Source organism: Lissotriton vulgaris, chromosome 6 (assembly GCF_964263255.1).
Source record: "Lissotriton vulgaris chromosome 6, aLisVul1.2, whole genome shotgun sequence".
Taxonomy (NCBI): Eukaryota; Metazoa; Chordata; class Amphibia; order Caudata; family Salamandridae; genus Lissotriton; species Lissotriton vulgaris.
Window position 1 is genome coordinate 1,490,566,502 of NC_141694.1, and position 15,695 is coordinate 1,490,582,196.

Sequence of the window (15,695 nt, forward strand, 5' to 3'; positions counted from 1 at the left end):
ATTTTTCATCAGGAGATTTATGCATCAACTGGTCAACCAGATGTATGTGTTAGCAACCAGGGGTGTGAAAATGCCACTGCTGACCTTATTCTCATCCACGTGGCTTCAGCTATGGCCAAGACATTAGCTTTCATGTTGGAACCATAGTTGTTCACATCTTTGAGAACTGTACATTCAAAAAGGAACTCTCAGTATTCTCCAAAACGAATGGCTCAATTATGTCATCATTTGAAGCATATTAAACTAACGAGTCTCAACACTACATATTTCAGTTAACAACCTAACAGAAGATTCATTGGAAATGATTTACCAGTGTCATGCTTAATTTCTACATTTTATTCCGAATATACAAAGAGTAAAGTTGTGGATGGACAAGACATGAAAGCATAAATCTGTGTAAAAGATCCAGAAATAATAAAACAAACAAAAATCTTTGTGTCTTGCCTAATTTCATGCATTAAACTCATGCAATTGGACTGTATTCTAACACACAATCACACATTTCTAACAGATACTTACGTTGGAAACCAATTAAGACCAAGGTGCTCAGTCTTTGAATATATGATTCTCTCCAGCATTTCATAAAGTGGCCTCCATGGCAATTGTAAGTCTTCTCTTGAAAGAAGTTCCTTTTTTCTATACAAAAAAATAATCACCGCTTACATTGCTGTATATGCATTTTCTCAACACATCAAACAATGAAGAATTTGAGTTAGAGCAAGTATGCTAATATTGTTAACAAGTCTATTAAACACAATATATATACTTACATATACATACATACATACATGCATACACACACACACACACCCACACCCACACCCACACCCACACACACACACACACACACACACACACATAAACGGTCCACATCAGGAAATACTGGATTATTACTAAATTGACATGGGATCAAAGACTCTGAAATTGCCTCTCTATTGTTCAATCCATCAGTAAAACGTGTTCCTAAACCCTCTTTCTGGGGACATTGGGTCTCTACAGGCTTATTTTATGTCTAAGACATTGTACCTCCGGAAGAACCAGTAACTTTTGCGGCTTTAGCATCTAAATTTACTCTCCAACCAGTATATTTTTTTAGAATTTCCTGTTCCTCAAAGTTGCTAAAAAGAGTTTTAAGAAACCACATAAAGCATATAGTCTCTATAAAATACTTAAGAAAACAGTTTTTATGGACGGGAGCCAAAAAACATGGGATGCATGTCACCATTGCAATGGCCAGATATATGGAAGCCTATGCTACTGCATAAAGTCTCGCCTCTTGTCTTATAATTCACTTATGAACAACATACAGGGCATTCGTCTCAAATGGTCCAAATTTGACCTTCATCTGCAAAAGAGTAACCCGCCCTAAGGTACTTCAGGAGACTTATTGTACAATTCTTATACAATCTCGAATGACAATACTCCGTTCCCTAGGCTCCTCTCCTTTTACCTCCCCCACTCATTCTTTTCCCCTTCTCTTATACATGTACCATGTATAATCAAATGAATACATTCAATATGCTGTTACAAATCGGACTGTTTTTATTAAAGTGTATAGTAACCTCTCAGTACATAAGATCACACACTGTATATTTTGATCTTTTGATAAAATGCAATTCAATCTCTTGAAATCAAAAAAAGAAAATAGCCTAAGAAGGAATTATTGCTTCCATGGTCCAGCTCGCTAGATGCTTGTATTAAATAGGTTATACACATTTCCCTCCACGGTTTTCACAACTATTTGATCAACAAACAAAGTTGTCATCACTAAAGAGGGTGCCTAGATAGATTACAAGAGTAGAAGTATAAAAAAAAGGATAACTAATTGTAGTTGAAACCAATCTAAAAGGATAGGAAGGATGAAAGTGTGATCTTGGGGCATTCCTGATTTCTAAATGAGGTTTACATGCTGCACTGCATAATGAATTGGGTGTGGCTAAAGTGAGAACATCAAACATTGTTTTAAAAATGGCAATTCAATGAGTTGGTTGAAGATCGAGTGTGGCTGTTTATGGATGTAGAATTGTTTCAATGATTTTTGGTTTTTATAGGGTGCATGTGACTATCTGTGCAAATTAATTCCTTTTAAATAGTTTAAGTATTTCACGCACTGAGATTAGACTGTAATTGTTTGTTCCACAGTATACTTCATATTTTGGTTTCTTGATTTTCTTTCAATCATTCAATAGTAAACAATTTGCAACAGCTTCACTGAATTACATTTAAGCCAGATGTCTTCAATTCACAGTTTCATAAAGACATATAAAAAAGCATACATTATGCATGTCTGGCTGTCTGGTCTTAAAATTGGATTTGAGATCCTACATGTATTTACTATATTTAGACACCAACAGTATAAACAAATAAAATAGCTCTAATTTTGATTCAGCTAATCTGTGGAAAGTGGTACCATGATGCTTAGACAATGTCAATAAGAACACAGTTTTAACATTTATTCTTTCTCTTTGTAAGATATCTAACCCATCTTGATATGAGGGCTTGTTATCTGTTAGTGGAACATTATTGTCAGTTCAATGTGCACAGATACGATTTCTTGACTGTAAAGAAAAACTGCATTAATTTCTTGGTTTGTGAATCAGTGTCCATGCTCCTTTACTGTGTATCTGCATTCTCCTTATCAACTGCTAAGATGATCTGTGAGTCGGCCGGATGGGGTCCCCATAGACCTTTTTAAGAGTATCCCAGCCCTGTGGGCACCCCTTTTGGTTCAGGTGCTCAATGCTAGCTGTGTTGCTGAATTCTTGCCCACATGGGTGGAATCTGTAATTGTTCCAATTTATAAAAAGGGAAATAGACAGGATCCGGCCTGTTATAGGCCTATTTCTCTATTGGATTCCTTTACAAAAATAGTGGGCAGAATTATCCTAGACCGACAACTGGAATGGGCGGAGGAAAACTCTGTCCTGTCCGATCTCCAGTATGGCTTTCGCCCAGGTCTGGGGACAGTAGAGCGGGGTTTGAATTTGCTCTTGTTGATTGGGAAATACACGAGGGCAAAACAAGGAAACTTGTTTTTGACCTTTGTGGATCTCTCGTCCGCCTTTGATTATGTGGTACATTCCAAACTATGGTCTATACTGGAACATCTTGGGGTTGAATCAAATGTTATTTATTATCTTAAACGTTTTTATAGTAATGCTACGGCCCGAGTACATTTTGGTCTAAATGGAGAACGCACTGACACAATACCCATTAGGAGCGGGGTCAGGCAGGGTTGTGTACTGGCCCCCTTCCTTTTTAATTTATATATTAACGGGTTGGAAGGTGTCTTGTGCAAAGACAGTTCAGATCCCCCCTTCGTAGGCGGCCGCCCAATACCAGCACTTTTGTACGCTGACGATGCTGTACTTATGTCATGTACACAGGTGGGCCTACAGCGTGTGGTCGATAAGTTTCTTCCGTTTCATGAAGGAGTTGGGTCTGAAAGTCAACACATCAAAAACCTTTACTATGTATTGTGGTAAACAAAATATATCCAAGAGACCAATTTTTATAGCAGGGCAGAAATTGGAATTTGCTAAACATTTTTCCTACCTCGGGATACATTTTGCTCAAAATGAGACGTGGTCTCAAGCTATTTCTCTTAAAAAGCTTGAGCTTTCAAGATCTACTGCCGCTCTCAAAATCTTTTCTAGCAAGCTAGGAACAAGACCCCCGTGGAATTGATTAAAATCTACAAAGCTAAGTGTGTAGCCGGCAGTGGGGTGTGGGGTCTTGCTAACCCCGCACCCATCCAGGTGCCTGAAAATACCTTTTTAAAATACATACTGGCAGTTCCTAAAAGCTCTTCCAATTTCAATTGCCACTCAGAACTTGGCCTATCTTACATTACTTATCTTATTAAAATAGAGCCAGTACTACTATGGCACAGAGTCTGGACCCAAGAAGCGACACATTTAAACAGAGATGTCCTGACAGATATACTGAAATTGGATGGTGCCATAAAAATCCCATGGGTTAAGTATGTACATAACTTTCTTAAAGATATCGGGAGAGAAGAATACTTACAGAATCCCTCTGATATCTCAGCAATTTCTTGAAAAAACTTGAAGAAAGAGTGTTTAGCACTTTTGGATTTCAATAGGACTGCTGCAGAGGTCCTAAAATCCTCTATTCAGCAGCATCAACTGGTTTTAGCAACTTTTAAGATTCAGCCCTATTTAATATATGTAACAAGCACTTATGAGCGATTTCTGCTCACACGTTTCAGATTTAACATCTTCCATAGATTGGTTAGCTTTCCCACGATCAACAACTGGACACATGAGCTACCACTCTGTCCCTGTGATAACACCTCTCCTCAGAGTACGATTCATGTATTTCTTTTTTGTAAATTTTATGACGAAATGAGGAAAATTGTTTTACTACCTTTATTAAGAGAGCTAGGACTTCACCATTGTCGTGTGGCGATGATTAGCATTCAAGCTCTAGACAATCATGTATCTGTATCAAGAACAACTTTGTTCCTAAAAAAATGTATAACTATCAGGAAACGTAGGGACACTTAATCTGCACTTTATAAATGAAATTGTTTTTATCTTCTTAATTAACTGGTTTTAAATGAATATAATGAAATTCTGTAATTTTATGTAACTATGTATTTACGATATTTTTATCTGTACTTTTATGATTGCATCAAACAATCGAATTAAGATATTTTGAATTGAATTGAATTGATCTGTGAGTCTAGAATTAACATTTGGATTCCGGAGCAGAGTGTCCTTCTTGCTTCTTCACTGGTTTTAACCAAGTATTCACTTCGAATGTACTAGTGATTTTTTTTGGCATTCATAAATATTTCCTTCTGCAGTATCCCGGTCTACATGGCTTCTACAGCATCCATTTACAGAACCTCGAAAATCAGACAGAGTGTTGGGCCTTATCTGCAGGACTTTGGGTTATGTTGCCTTTCTTATGGAAGTTTGTCTAATCGTATCCTACTGCTGTGTCTTCTAAGGTGTCAAAATTCTTTTTACTGGTTGCTGTGGTTAGTGCACTTATTCTTATCCACATGCCTTAATCTAGGATGGTGGTTGTAGGAAGGTGGATACCGGGCTACGGTTACCCCAGATTTTTTGCCTTGTGTTTAGCTGGTTTTCGACTTAGTTGGCCTGGGATCCTACTAATTAGGGTCCCAGGCTATTTGCTCTCTCTGTAAAATGGACTCCATGCACCCTAGGTGCATAACTAATTGGCTTGGGTCACCTTATCAGCCCCTATACAGTGCACTATAGGTGCCCAGGGCATAGGTGCATCCAGGGGCTGCAGCATATCTTTTGCCACCCCTGGCTGGCTATCCAAACTGACACAACTGGCTGATCACTCAGCTGGGGCAAGGTCGTGTAATCACCCCTTGCTTAGATATAGTATACCTATATCTAAACATATATCTGGACATATATATATATATATATATAGACACCTATAAATCACTCCTATGGCAGGCCTTAACAATCCGGGAGGCAGAGTGCTTGGTTTTATGTGAGATGGTGCTCTAGCATGAGCTGAGCCTGTCTGCAGCTGTCGGGACCAACTCCCTTAGCTGTTCCGGGATATTGCCATACCATATACTCTTAAGTGCATTATAATCCTCGCGGTTACTTGCTAACTTTGGTTTGGCTTTATCTAAACATGTCGTGTAAGGTGTCATACGCTTTGGAATACTACCCCCTCGCCAATCCTGGTGACGGGGGTAGCATTCCACCCTTCTAGAGGGAGAAGACATGTTACTTTGCTTAAACGCAGTTAAATCTAACCAAAGCCCCAGCATCACAAAATGGATGTTGCTGCCACAGACACGAGTTCGGCCTCCTGCTGCTGACCGAAACTTCGGCAGGGGAGGCCTGGACAATAGATATCCTGTCACAGGGAGGTGTCACACCACCCCAGACAGGAGATAGTGGATTGTAGCAGGGAGGGTTGAATGAAACTAGACACTGCCTGGGGAGCACAAGGCTTCCCATGCATAGTCCAGTTCAAACCGGTGCTGGGACACTCCAGTCCCAGCTCTGGCGCAAAACTAGACAAAGGGAAAGGGGTGTAACCACCCCCTTCCTGGGTCCCACCCATAGGAGGGACCTAGCAGGTAATCCAGCCCCTTGATTTGGAATAAAGGTAGGAGCTGTGCCCAGGAGCATCAGATTATCCTGACTGAAACTTATGAAACGAAACTCTGGACCCTTCGACATCCCACTCGACGTGGAAGATTGAAGAATCTCCCTTGTGGTCAAGGAGTGACCACCCTGTGCAAACAGGCACCATCCAGCGCCTCACCGTTTGCTTTGTTGCAGTTCCCGCCGGAACTCGAGCAACAGAGATCGACAAGACCCATCTTTCCTGCCTTCCAACAGCCCGATCCACTGTCCCAGCGAATCTGAGACCCGTGGAGGCAACCTGAAGCGTGGGGCCAGCCATCTTGGAAAAACTACGAAGTGCTGACCGTGCAGCTCCCGAGGCTCCCTCGACGCTGTGCATTGGGGTTTGAGAAGCCCCAGACCCGAGCAGCTTTTGCACCAAAGCTCTCCCCTCCACACTCACCGAGTGCTGCGTGGGGCCCTTTTGCATTTTCCCGCTTGACGCGTTGGTCCGGTCGCTTGCCCGTTGGCTAGCAGCCCCAGTACCGACGAACCTTTGAATTTGCTCTGCTAATCTGGTTGCTCCAGACTGGCCCTCGCTCCACTGAAAAGGAGCACCCGCTCTGACCTTGCTGGTCCGAGTAAGAAGCGATCTTCGAATCCTGCGTGGGTTGTTTTTATTTTACAGAATCTCCAATTCTTTCAACCGTACCTTTTTAAACATGATATCAGGTGAAATGCCTTGTGTGTGGTTGAAATCTTGATTCACTGTCAAGACCAGGAAATTCCTCTGTCTTCTGGTACTGTGCCTATATTGTCAGTTGAATCTCATTCACCCCACCTCCTCTAAAAAAAAAAAAAAAAAGAATGATTCTGGTTCTCAAATTGGTGCGGATAGTGGATATCATCAAACAGCAGTTGTGTTAACAACTTTTCAAATTATGCGTGGACCTCTTACTTCCTTAATATCCGTTGATTTCAGATACAACAGACTAAACCGTAATCTGCTAGGATTACACTATGCGTTGTCTTTTATCTTGTCAATGTTTTTATTTGTGCAGTTCATAAGTATAAATTTTTTTTTTAATATCAAACGATCTTTGTCCTGGCTGTCACCAGTTTATTTCAATCAATGTGAATTCCAAGCAGGTGATTTTAATTTTAAGTGTTATAACGTTTAATATGGGTTATATACATCAGTCCACCTATTTTTCAAATCATATAGTGGTATTTTTAGGATATGTTTAATTAGGTTTTCATCTGGCTAGTCACAGGTGATTGCTCATTTCCCAATACTAGGCTCTGACAAAATATCATAGATAAATGAAATCTAATCAATGTATCTGATTTTAAAATTGGGATTAAGGACGATTTCAGAGGAAGTTTCTTTACTTTATTTACTGACAATGAATCTGAGCCACGCCTACACTTTCATCCTGTTTGGATGGCCATTAAGGATGTGCTGGGGATTCCGGGGACAAGTAATATCCCCTGGTTCAAATATGTGAGAGACACTCTAGGTAAGATTGGATGCAGAGATCTGTGGAATGTATGCGAGGATGTCCCAGTTACCAGTAAATGCTTGATTAAAACAAGTTACTGCAAGTTTATACAGGGTCAAATTTTGTCAGCTTCTTAAATAGGTACCATGACTGACCAATTTCTGCAAGTTAAACTCTTGTATAGCTTCGAAGAATTTCTAGATGCTATAGAGCCCCCATTAGCTTGCAGACTGTACTTGAAATTTTGGCATGGAACCCTACAAATAGCTACATATACCAGTAAGTGGTCTCAAACCATTAATCCTTCAGATTGCCACTGTCCGTCCTGTGGAGCAGAGAATGAAACTAGAGGCACATGCTCTTTTCTGCACAATCTATTCCCTATCTAGGAAGAAGTGGCTTATACTAATTTGCTGGGCCATTGGCAGAAGATCTTATTCGAATGCATTCCGAATACTGAAAAATGATGTAAGTTATCTAACTGAATTTACAGTAACTCTGCTTTTATTGGCAATATGGAGAGTACGGCAGTAGTGTCTGCAAGATAGTACAATATTAGTCCATAATGGATAGGTTCTAGTTTTAAGAATTCTAAAAATATAATGTGCTTGTCGCTGTACTTAGTATTTTAGACCTGTACATTTCGTCCACACATATAAGCTAATTGATTAATGTAATTTTATATTTTTTATCTTTTTTGTATCTATCATATAAGAGTGTTGTTGTGATTTTTATTGTGTACTTTATGGCTTATGTATTTGCCTAATAAAGTTATCAATGAGGATGATGATGATTTTAAAACATCAGAATGCTGCATGTGCAGCCTTGTGAATGATTAAAATAGAGTATCATGTTTTTGATGTTTCTGCAAAACCTGAACACTTGATGCTTAGAGCACAGCAGTAAAATACTGCTTCAACATTTATTCTTTCTCTTTATAACTATCTTGCACCTGTCTGGACTTGAGTTGAGGACTTTTAACTCATGATGTGTTATTGATGATGCGGAATGCACTGATATTCTCCCTTGTCTATGAAATAAAATTCTATTGATCCCGTTAGTGGCTTATTATTTGATTTGTTTGTGCTTAAGTCAGTGAACACCTTCCTTTTTTATTGAAAGGTTTTGTCAAATAATTAAATGTGCATAATGCAATTACAAAAAAGGAGAGAAAAAAAGCACTGTCCCACAGCGCACAAAGGTTGCATCAGATACAGCATCTCTTGCGGTGTGAGAGCAGTCACATTAATCAACATATTGCTATAGAGTAAATGGTTCATATCTATCCCAATGTCCTGCTGGAAAATGTGGGACCTTGCAAGGCGGCTTGGGGACACCTTTTATGTAGAGCCAGCCACTTATCCAGCAGCCCGGCACAATGCACGCTTTATGCATGAGCTTAGTAGTTAAGGGGCCTCCACGCCATCTCTAGGACCATCTGTTTCTTGGCTTGAGTCAGGATCTTGCTGCACCGCAGGATACGCGACCAGTGGGGCCCATATGTCCATTAGCCTTGAACGGTGTGTAAAAAATTCCTAAGCAATCTTAACGGTAGACAACAAATAATATGAACCCCGTGATGATAGGAACAGAGACGGTTAAGAATAATGTGAAAATACGTACTGCTTCATCTTCTTTGTGGGCACCACTGATTATCACATGGTGTCTTTTTTATATGTATAAAGATTGTATATTGTGTTATTGGATGTACTAATTCCATATAATTTTATTGTACTGTCATATAACTTGAACTTTGTTGTTCCTTATATGATTTTTATTAAGTATATTAAAAACATGTTTAATTTTATTTATGTATTTTCACATTATTCTTAACCGTCTGTCTGTTCCTATCATCACAGGGTTCATATTATTTGTTGTCTACCGTTAAGATTGCCTAGGAATTTTTTACACACACTTCATTTACCCTGCCCTAGGAGTTTTAAGTAACCATTACCCAGGGGGTCCTTGTTTTTTTCATATTCATTAGCCTTGAACGCACAGGCATCAACTCCCAGTAGGCCTAGAGTTGTTCTTGGCAGTACGCTGCATTCCTCAACCAATGTTAAGTAGGTGGGCGTGGCGTCAGCCCCAGTGGTTGGCCACCCAGCGCTTGGCAAATAGGAGCAGAATGGTAGTCAGCCTCCAGTCCCCTAGGGGACATATTTCACTTATCTCAGTAACGCTACTAGGGGCATACACTGGGGTGGAGTGTCCTGTGAGCAAAACAATGGAATCAGAAACCCCTTTCCAATAGAGGGCCACCCCAGAACATTCTCAAACTAGTGGCAAGAAGGTGGCTGTAGGTGCAGAGCACCGCAGGCAGTGCACATTGTCAACCAGCCCCATTCTGCGGAGCTGGATAAGTGTTTGGTATAGTCTATGCAAATATTTAAACTGCAGCAGCCTTAGCCTGTATTACGGTGAGAGGGCTCTGGACTGCGTGCAGCAGTAGCGCCACTTTTCCTCACTGAGCGAAGAGTTCTATGTCTGCAGTTCGTGCGGAGCAAGCCTCAGGATGCACACTGGGGCTTTGTATTGCATTGTAGAATTAAGTTGAATGATAAGCTTATGTGGAGACGGGTTTGCAATTATTGCCTCCAAAACATGAAGTATCAGGGGAGCATCCAGAAATGTGGTTTGTAATGTGTGAAAACCGGTGCACAATTGATGCTAGAGCACGTCTAGTGACGTATGAGCAGGGACAACAAAGAATATGTTGTGACAGTATGAAACGTGCCTCCTGATATAGGTCTCCAAAAGTATGAAGTTGTAATCTTTGTATATGTCGATTAGGGCCTGTGTCGCCAATGGAGGATATCATAGGGTGACCCACCAGTGGTATCTTGGGAACTTACAATCTAGCTCAGCGTGTGGTCTCAAGCTGTCCTACGCCCGAGGCGTCCAAACTACAATGTTGAGTTCAATGTGAGAACACCCGGATGGCAGGCACAACGCAGCGCTCAGGGGGCACAGGGCTACCTTATCATGTTATGGAGTCATGTGGGGCTGGAAGAGTGTGGGATGCAGACAGAAGTGGGTGAACTGCACCTGTGCACAACAATAGTACAGATCCATGTCCGGGACGCACAGTTCGCCCTGTCCAAAGCGTAAGGTCATTGTTTCCTAAGCTACTCTGGCTGCTTTCCTGCCCATGCCAAGGTAAGCAAATTGGACCAGAGACGGCTTCAGAAAAGGGCTGTAGGAGGGAGTAGGATATTGATAAACAAGCACAGGAAGTTATGAAGTATCACAATTTTAGCACCACAATTCTGCCCGTGATGGGACAGTGGCAACCTCGATCACACCAGGATACTATCCTCCAACCATGAAATTAGTCTACCGTAGTTAGCATTCCACAGTTCATCAAGGTCACTGCTCAGCCAAATGCCATTGTACTGGGTATTGTAGGATCTACTTTCATGGTCACCCACATTTGTCTTTTTTGGTGTCATTATGTTTTACGGACTAGTCCGACTGGGATTCTGCTAATCTGGACCCCAGTCTCTGTGCTTCTTCCCTAAGTAGGACAAGGTGAGTACTTCGATACACAGCAGATTGGCTACTGATGTAACCTTGTAAGTCCCTAGTATATGGTACTAAGGTACCCAGAATATAGGTACACCAGGGGTCCCCCATGGGCTGAAGCATGTATTATGCCACCCATGAGAGACCACTCAAATTGCAACTACAGGCCTGCCACTGCAGCCTGTGTAAGCTGGTGCTAGCACCTCTTACGACAGATATCATTTTCCTTATATCTGATGTCCCTACGCTTAAAACCTATAAGTCACCCCCAAGGCAGGCCTTTCAATCCTGAAGGCAGGGTGCTCGGTTAGAAGTGGGAGGGTGCCCCTGAATGAGCAGGACATCCATACAACCTTCGGAGTCCATTCTCCTGCGTTGTAAGTGCATCAGTCATTATGATATATAGAGTAGCCATGTGTCCTTACACAATGGCTATCTCTAAACTGGCTGTAACGAACCCTGATGTGTTTGGTAGCAAACATATTAGAATCATACCCAAACACCGCAAACGGTGATGAAGGTATGATTTATTACTTATTTATTTGTTTGACGAGTTTTATATAGCGCCACCTAGACCTGGAGGTATCAGAGAGCTTTACATGAGGATCGTTGAGTTCCAAGTTACAAATTACATCCGTTACAAGAGCATAGTAACACACAGGACAAAGAAAACAATGTTTCATTAGCTCATCGGGAGGGGGAGAAATAATCTATAGCGGGAAGACGAGGAGAACTGTGCCCAATGTCCGGCTGGGTAGGTGAAGGCCGAGGGGGTGACCCAGGGCCGATCTCCTCTGTAGCGGACTAGCAGCTCCACCGGGCATCAGCCATGTTGCTCAGGTTTCCACAGTCAGGAATAACAAGAAAAACTTTTTTGCATAGGTAAGTTAGTTACAGTTGCACAATCAAACATAGAGGAACAGGTCCCCAATGGGGGCCCAAAAGGTTAGTGTAATCGGGACCAGGGGGTGGTAATGGACGGAGCATCTGAACCAATCAAACACTCACACCCAAACAAAAGATCTGGGGATAGAGGAACAGGTCCCCAATGGGGGCCCAAAAGGTTAGTGTAATCGGGACCAGGGGGTGGTAATGGACGGAGCATCTGAACCAATCAAACACTCACACCCAGTCAAAAGATCTGGGTTTAATCCATCACCGTTCTTTAGCCCACTCAGTCCATCACCACCCCCTTTTGTACCGCTTTTGGCCGCCATAAGTGAGGCAGAGTATGCTCAGACGTGAGTCCCTTGCTCACTTTGCCACTGGATTCAAGCAAGCCGGGCTGAAGACGGCTGGAATGCCAAAAACCGGTCCTCGGAAGCTTGTTTCCGGTCCAGGGAAGACATGGCTTGGCAGTTCGGGCTGGACTGTTCCCATGAGGCACAGGGTCAGACTGATTTGCACATAGCCATGTCTGAACTGGGGTGGCAGAGTGGGCAATAGAACGGTGATAGATTAAACCCAGATCTTTTGACTGGGTGTGAGTGTTTGATTGATTCAGATGCTCCGTCCATCACCACCCCCTTTTGTACCGCTCAGCATTCAACTCAGCACCACCGATACCAGGGTCAGCCTCCTTACTTCCCTGCCGCCATTTTAGCGCAGCTTCCACAACTCTGATCTGTAGTGAAATTTGCTTGATTCTTCGCCGCACTGGGTCTTCTGGAGTTTCCCCCAATGTCAGCACAATCCCTGGACGTTCCGCCGCCCGGATTATGCACAAGATTCGTGTCCGGGGCTCACGATCCTTATCGTAGGGGGGATACGGCGGACGGAGCTCCGGAGTCCGCTCCATCAGTGCCTGGCCCCCGCCCCGCTCCCCCCTACAATACGATTGCATGCATTGCAAAGCTCCTCCGGGAAGCCCTCAGTGCTCCCAGTACCAGTCTTTATAGAACTGGACAGCAAACAATGGCTGCTGCAACCAGAGACACGATTCTGCCTTCCTGCTGCGGAGCCAAGCTTGAGCTGGGGAAGGCAGGACAATAGGTTTCCTGTCATAGGGAGGTGTGACCACCTCCCAGACAGGACATAGGTGTATTGGGACAGGCACATTTGATGCCTTCCTTGCATACTCCAGTTGAAACCAGTTCATGGAGACGTCGGCTCCCGCTCTGGGGCGAAACTGGACAAATGACATGGGAGTATCCTCCCCACTGTCCAGCTCCTCCTCTGGGAGGGACCCCTGAATCGTCCCAACCCTCTCCTTAGGGTACTTAAGGGCTTCCCTGTGGGTGGTTCCCTAGATTCGTTGTGGGACAAGATTCAGATCCAAAACCACTTCAACTTTAACCATCTGGGCACTTTGGACTTTGCTTTGGGAATAGAGACTGCAACTGGAAAGACTCCTGGTCTCGCCGTCCTGCCAGTCTTCTGCAACATCTGTGCCTGTGCTCCATACAGGTTATTCACAAGGCTTGTGGACATCCAACACACCCGAAGGAATCTCCCTTGGAGTGAAGGGGTCACTCCCCTGCATCTGCAGGCACCGCAACAAAGCTGCCTGTTCTGCTGTTCCTGAGATTCTATGGACTCGGAAAGGTTCAGCAACACAGGGGGTGGTTCTGCAACTCCCTTGAGTCCTGCACTGTCGTTTGAAGCCAGTATCCCTCGTCGGAACTGCTGGAGCAGTACCGCTGTGCACCGTACCGACTTGCCATTGCCAAGGCTTGTTGACTCTCTCTTCCAGAGATCTTCAGGATCTAAAAAGCTCCAGTCTCAAGCATCTCCTGCAGCCAAGATATTCGCCTGCACCGCATCCTTTGCGCCGTGGCCCTTCATCCTTTGGTGAGCTGAACGAGGTCCTCTTGAAACTCCTGTGCCTTCGGCCCATGGGTCCTCTCAAGTGTCTTCTTTGCCTCCAGTGGGCTCCCCTGCTTGCTCGGGGCCTGCTTTGACTTACCTGCTCGGGGTGAGTCACTTGGACCTTGCTGGTCAAGAAACTGTACCTTCTTCGCCGACTACGTTGGGTGCCGTTGCTTTAGGTGGGGCAAAAGGGAATAATTGTGTACAGAGATTTCTTTGGACAGCTCCTAATTGCTACCTTTGAGGGCCTGCGATGTGTGTACTCTCTTTGCATTGTTATCAGAAATCGAATAACATTTTCTTATAAAAACACTATCAGCAATGTATACTACATTATTCTGCTCAATTTGCATAAATGTTATATGCATAATTCTGATTAATGCTTTGAGAATAATGCAATGGCATACATAGATGGTTATTATATTGCTGTAAGGCGTTTATATGTAACATTAGGTTTCTGATAAAAACCTACTTAAAAAGTTCTATTTTGTTAACTTGGACTGTGCTAGTGCTTAATTTAGGTTTCCATGCTGAATGATTCCCTCCACAACATATGCCTATGATGAGCTACCTCATCTGCTTGACGACTCATTAGGAGTCATTTGCCACCCTGGAAGCACAAAGCAGGAAAGATAACTTGTAACGTTTGCTTCTTCTGCTTTTGAACTGAGGCCAGCTATTAAAAGCTAGTAATACGAAAATGTGAGCCTTTAGGAAGTAGGTCAATGTAATAAACGAAAACATGGAAAATCAATAGAGAGCCAGTTATGGTAGTAGCACTTAGGATATGGTTACCAGAAAGTTCTGTGTCATCAAGGGCACCATTTTTGTGTTCTAGGATTGTCAACTCATTGTTTACCTGTGAGTTAGTCCAATAAGGTCAGGTTGCCTGAATAAAAAGTACATCTCCCTGAATGCAATAGGTTGTTAATTAGAAGCCTACAGATTGAAAATCATGACAACGTCATCTGGTAACATTATCTTACATACATGTCAAACAAAATGAAAATAGGCAAAAGAGAACTAGATCTTTCTCTCAGAGGGTGCTACTAATTTATAAACCTGACAGGGAGGACAGCGAGGGAGCAGCCGTGAAATGGATCCAAATAAAAAAAGTCGACTCTGAGCTTTCAGGAACCAGCACCGCCTCTCCCTTACCTCACGCAGGAATGACTTCAAAAATGCGCAAAAAAAAAAAGGGGGGGGGGGGGCGGAAACCGCCTCTGAATCCCTCCCCTCCAGGACTCCGTGACCCGCCTCATGGTTGCCAAGGCAATATTTCTAAAAATATTGTCGTGCTACCGTAAGGCAGGTCATGGAGTCCTCGAGAGGCGGGATCCAGAGCAGTCAAATCTGCTAAATAGGAGCTTTTTCCAATGGCAGGCCTCCGTTTCCAGAGGCCTGCCAATGGAAAAAAGGGGCGTGGCTTCACGCCATACCGAAATCCCTTGCTCACAATATCTCTTTGCCTGCAGCAGGGCATGCCCTGCAATGCAGGCTTCGACCTAAAAAGCAGCCCCTCTGAATTGTACTGAACAATGGACAACACACTAAACTCGACAGGAAATGCTAGTGTACCATTAAATATTTCCAGCTTTGAAAACAAGAGCAATATTGGACAGTGAAATGAAAAAGAAAGATAAGGCCATGTAAGCCCTCTATTCCCGAAAATACATCCCCATTCGCAGATCACGGCTCCCCGGAACTAGCTCACAGGTCTACACATTTAGACCACGACTTAGGTACCTACATGCACAAGCAGTGA

At 43.0% G+C, this 15,695-nt stretch overlaps 1 protein-coding gene across 2 annotated transcripts in view; it reads right to left on the bottom strand.

Annotated features, from left to right (window-relative positions):
- PSME4 (proteasome activator subunit 4) overlaps positions 1–15,695 on the bottom strand; it is a 2,155,241-nt gene that overhangs the window by 2,078,361 nt on the left and 61,185 nt on the right. For both annotated transcript variants that reach the window (XM_086927646.1, XM_086927645.1), the window contains exon 3: positions 520–636. In XM_086927646.1, the coding sequence (XP_086783772.1) occupies positions 520–636 (117 nt within the window). The remainder of the gene's footprint in view (positions 1–519; positions 637–15,695) is intronic.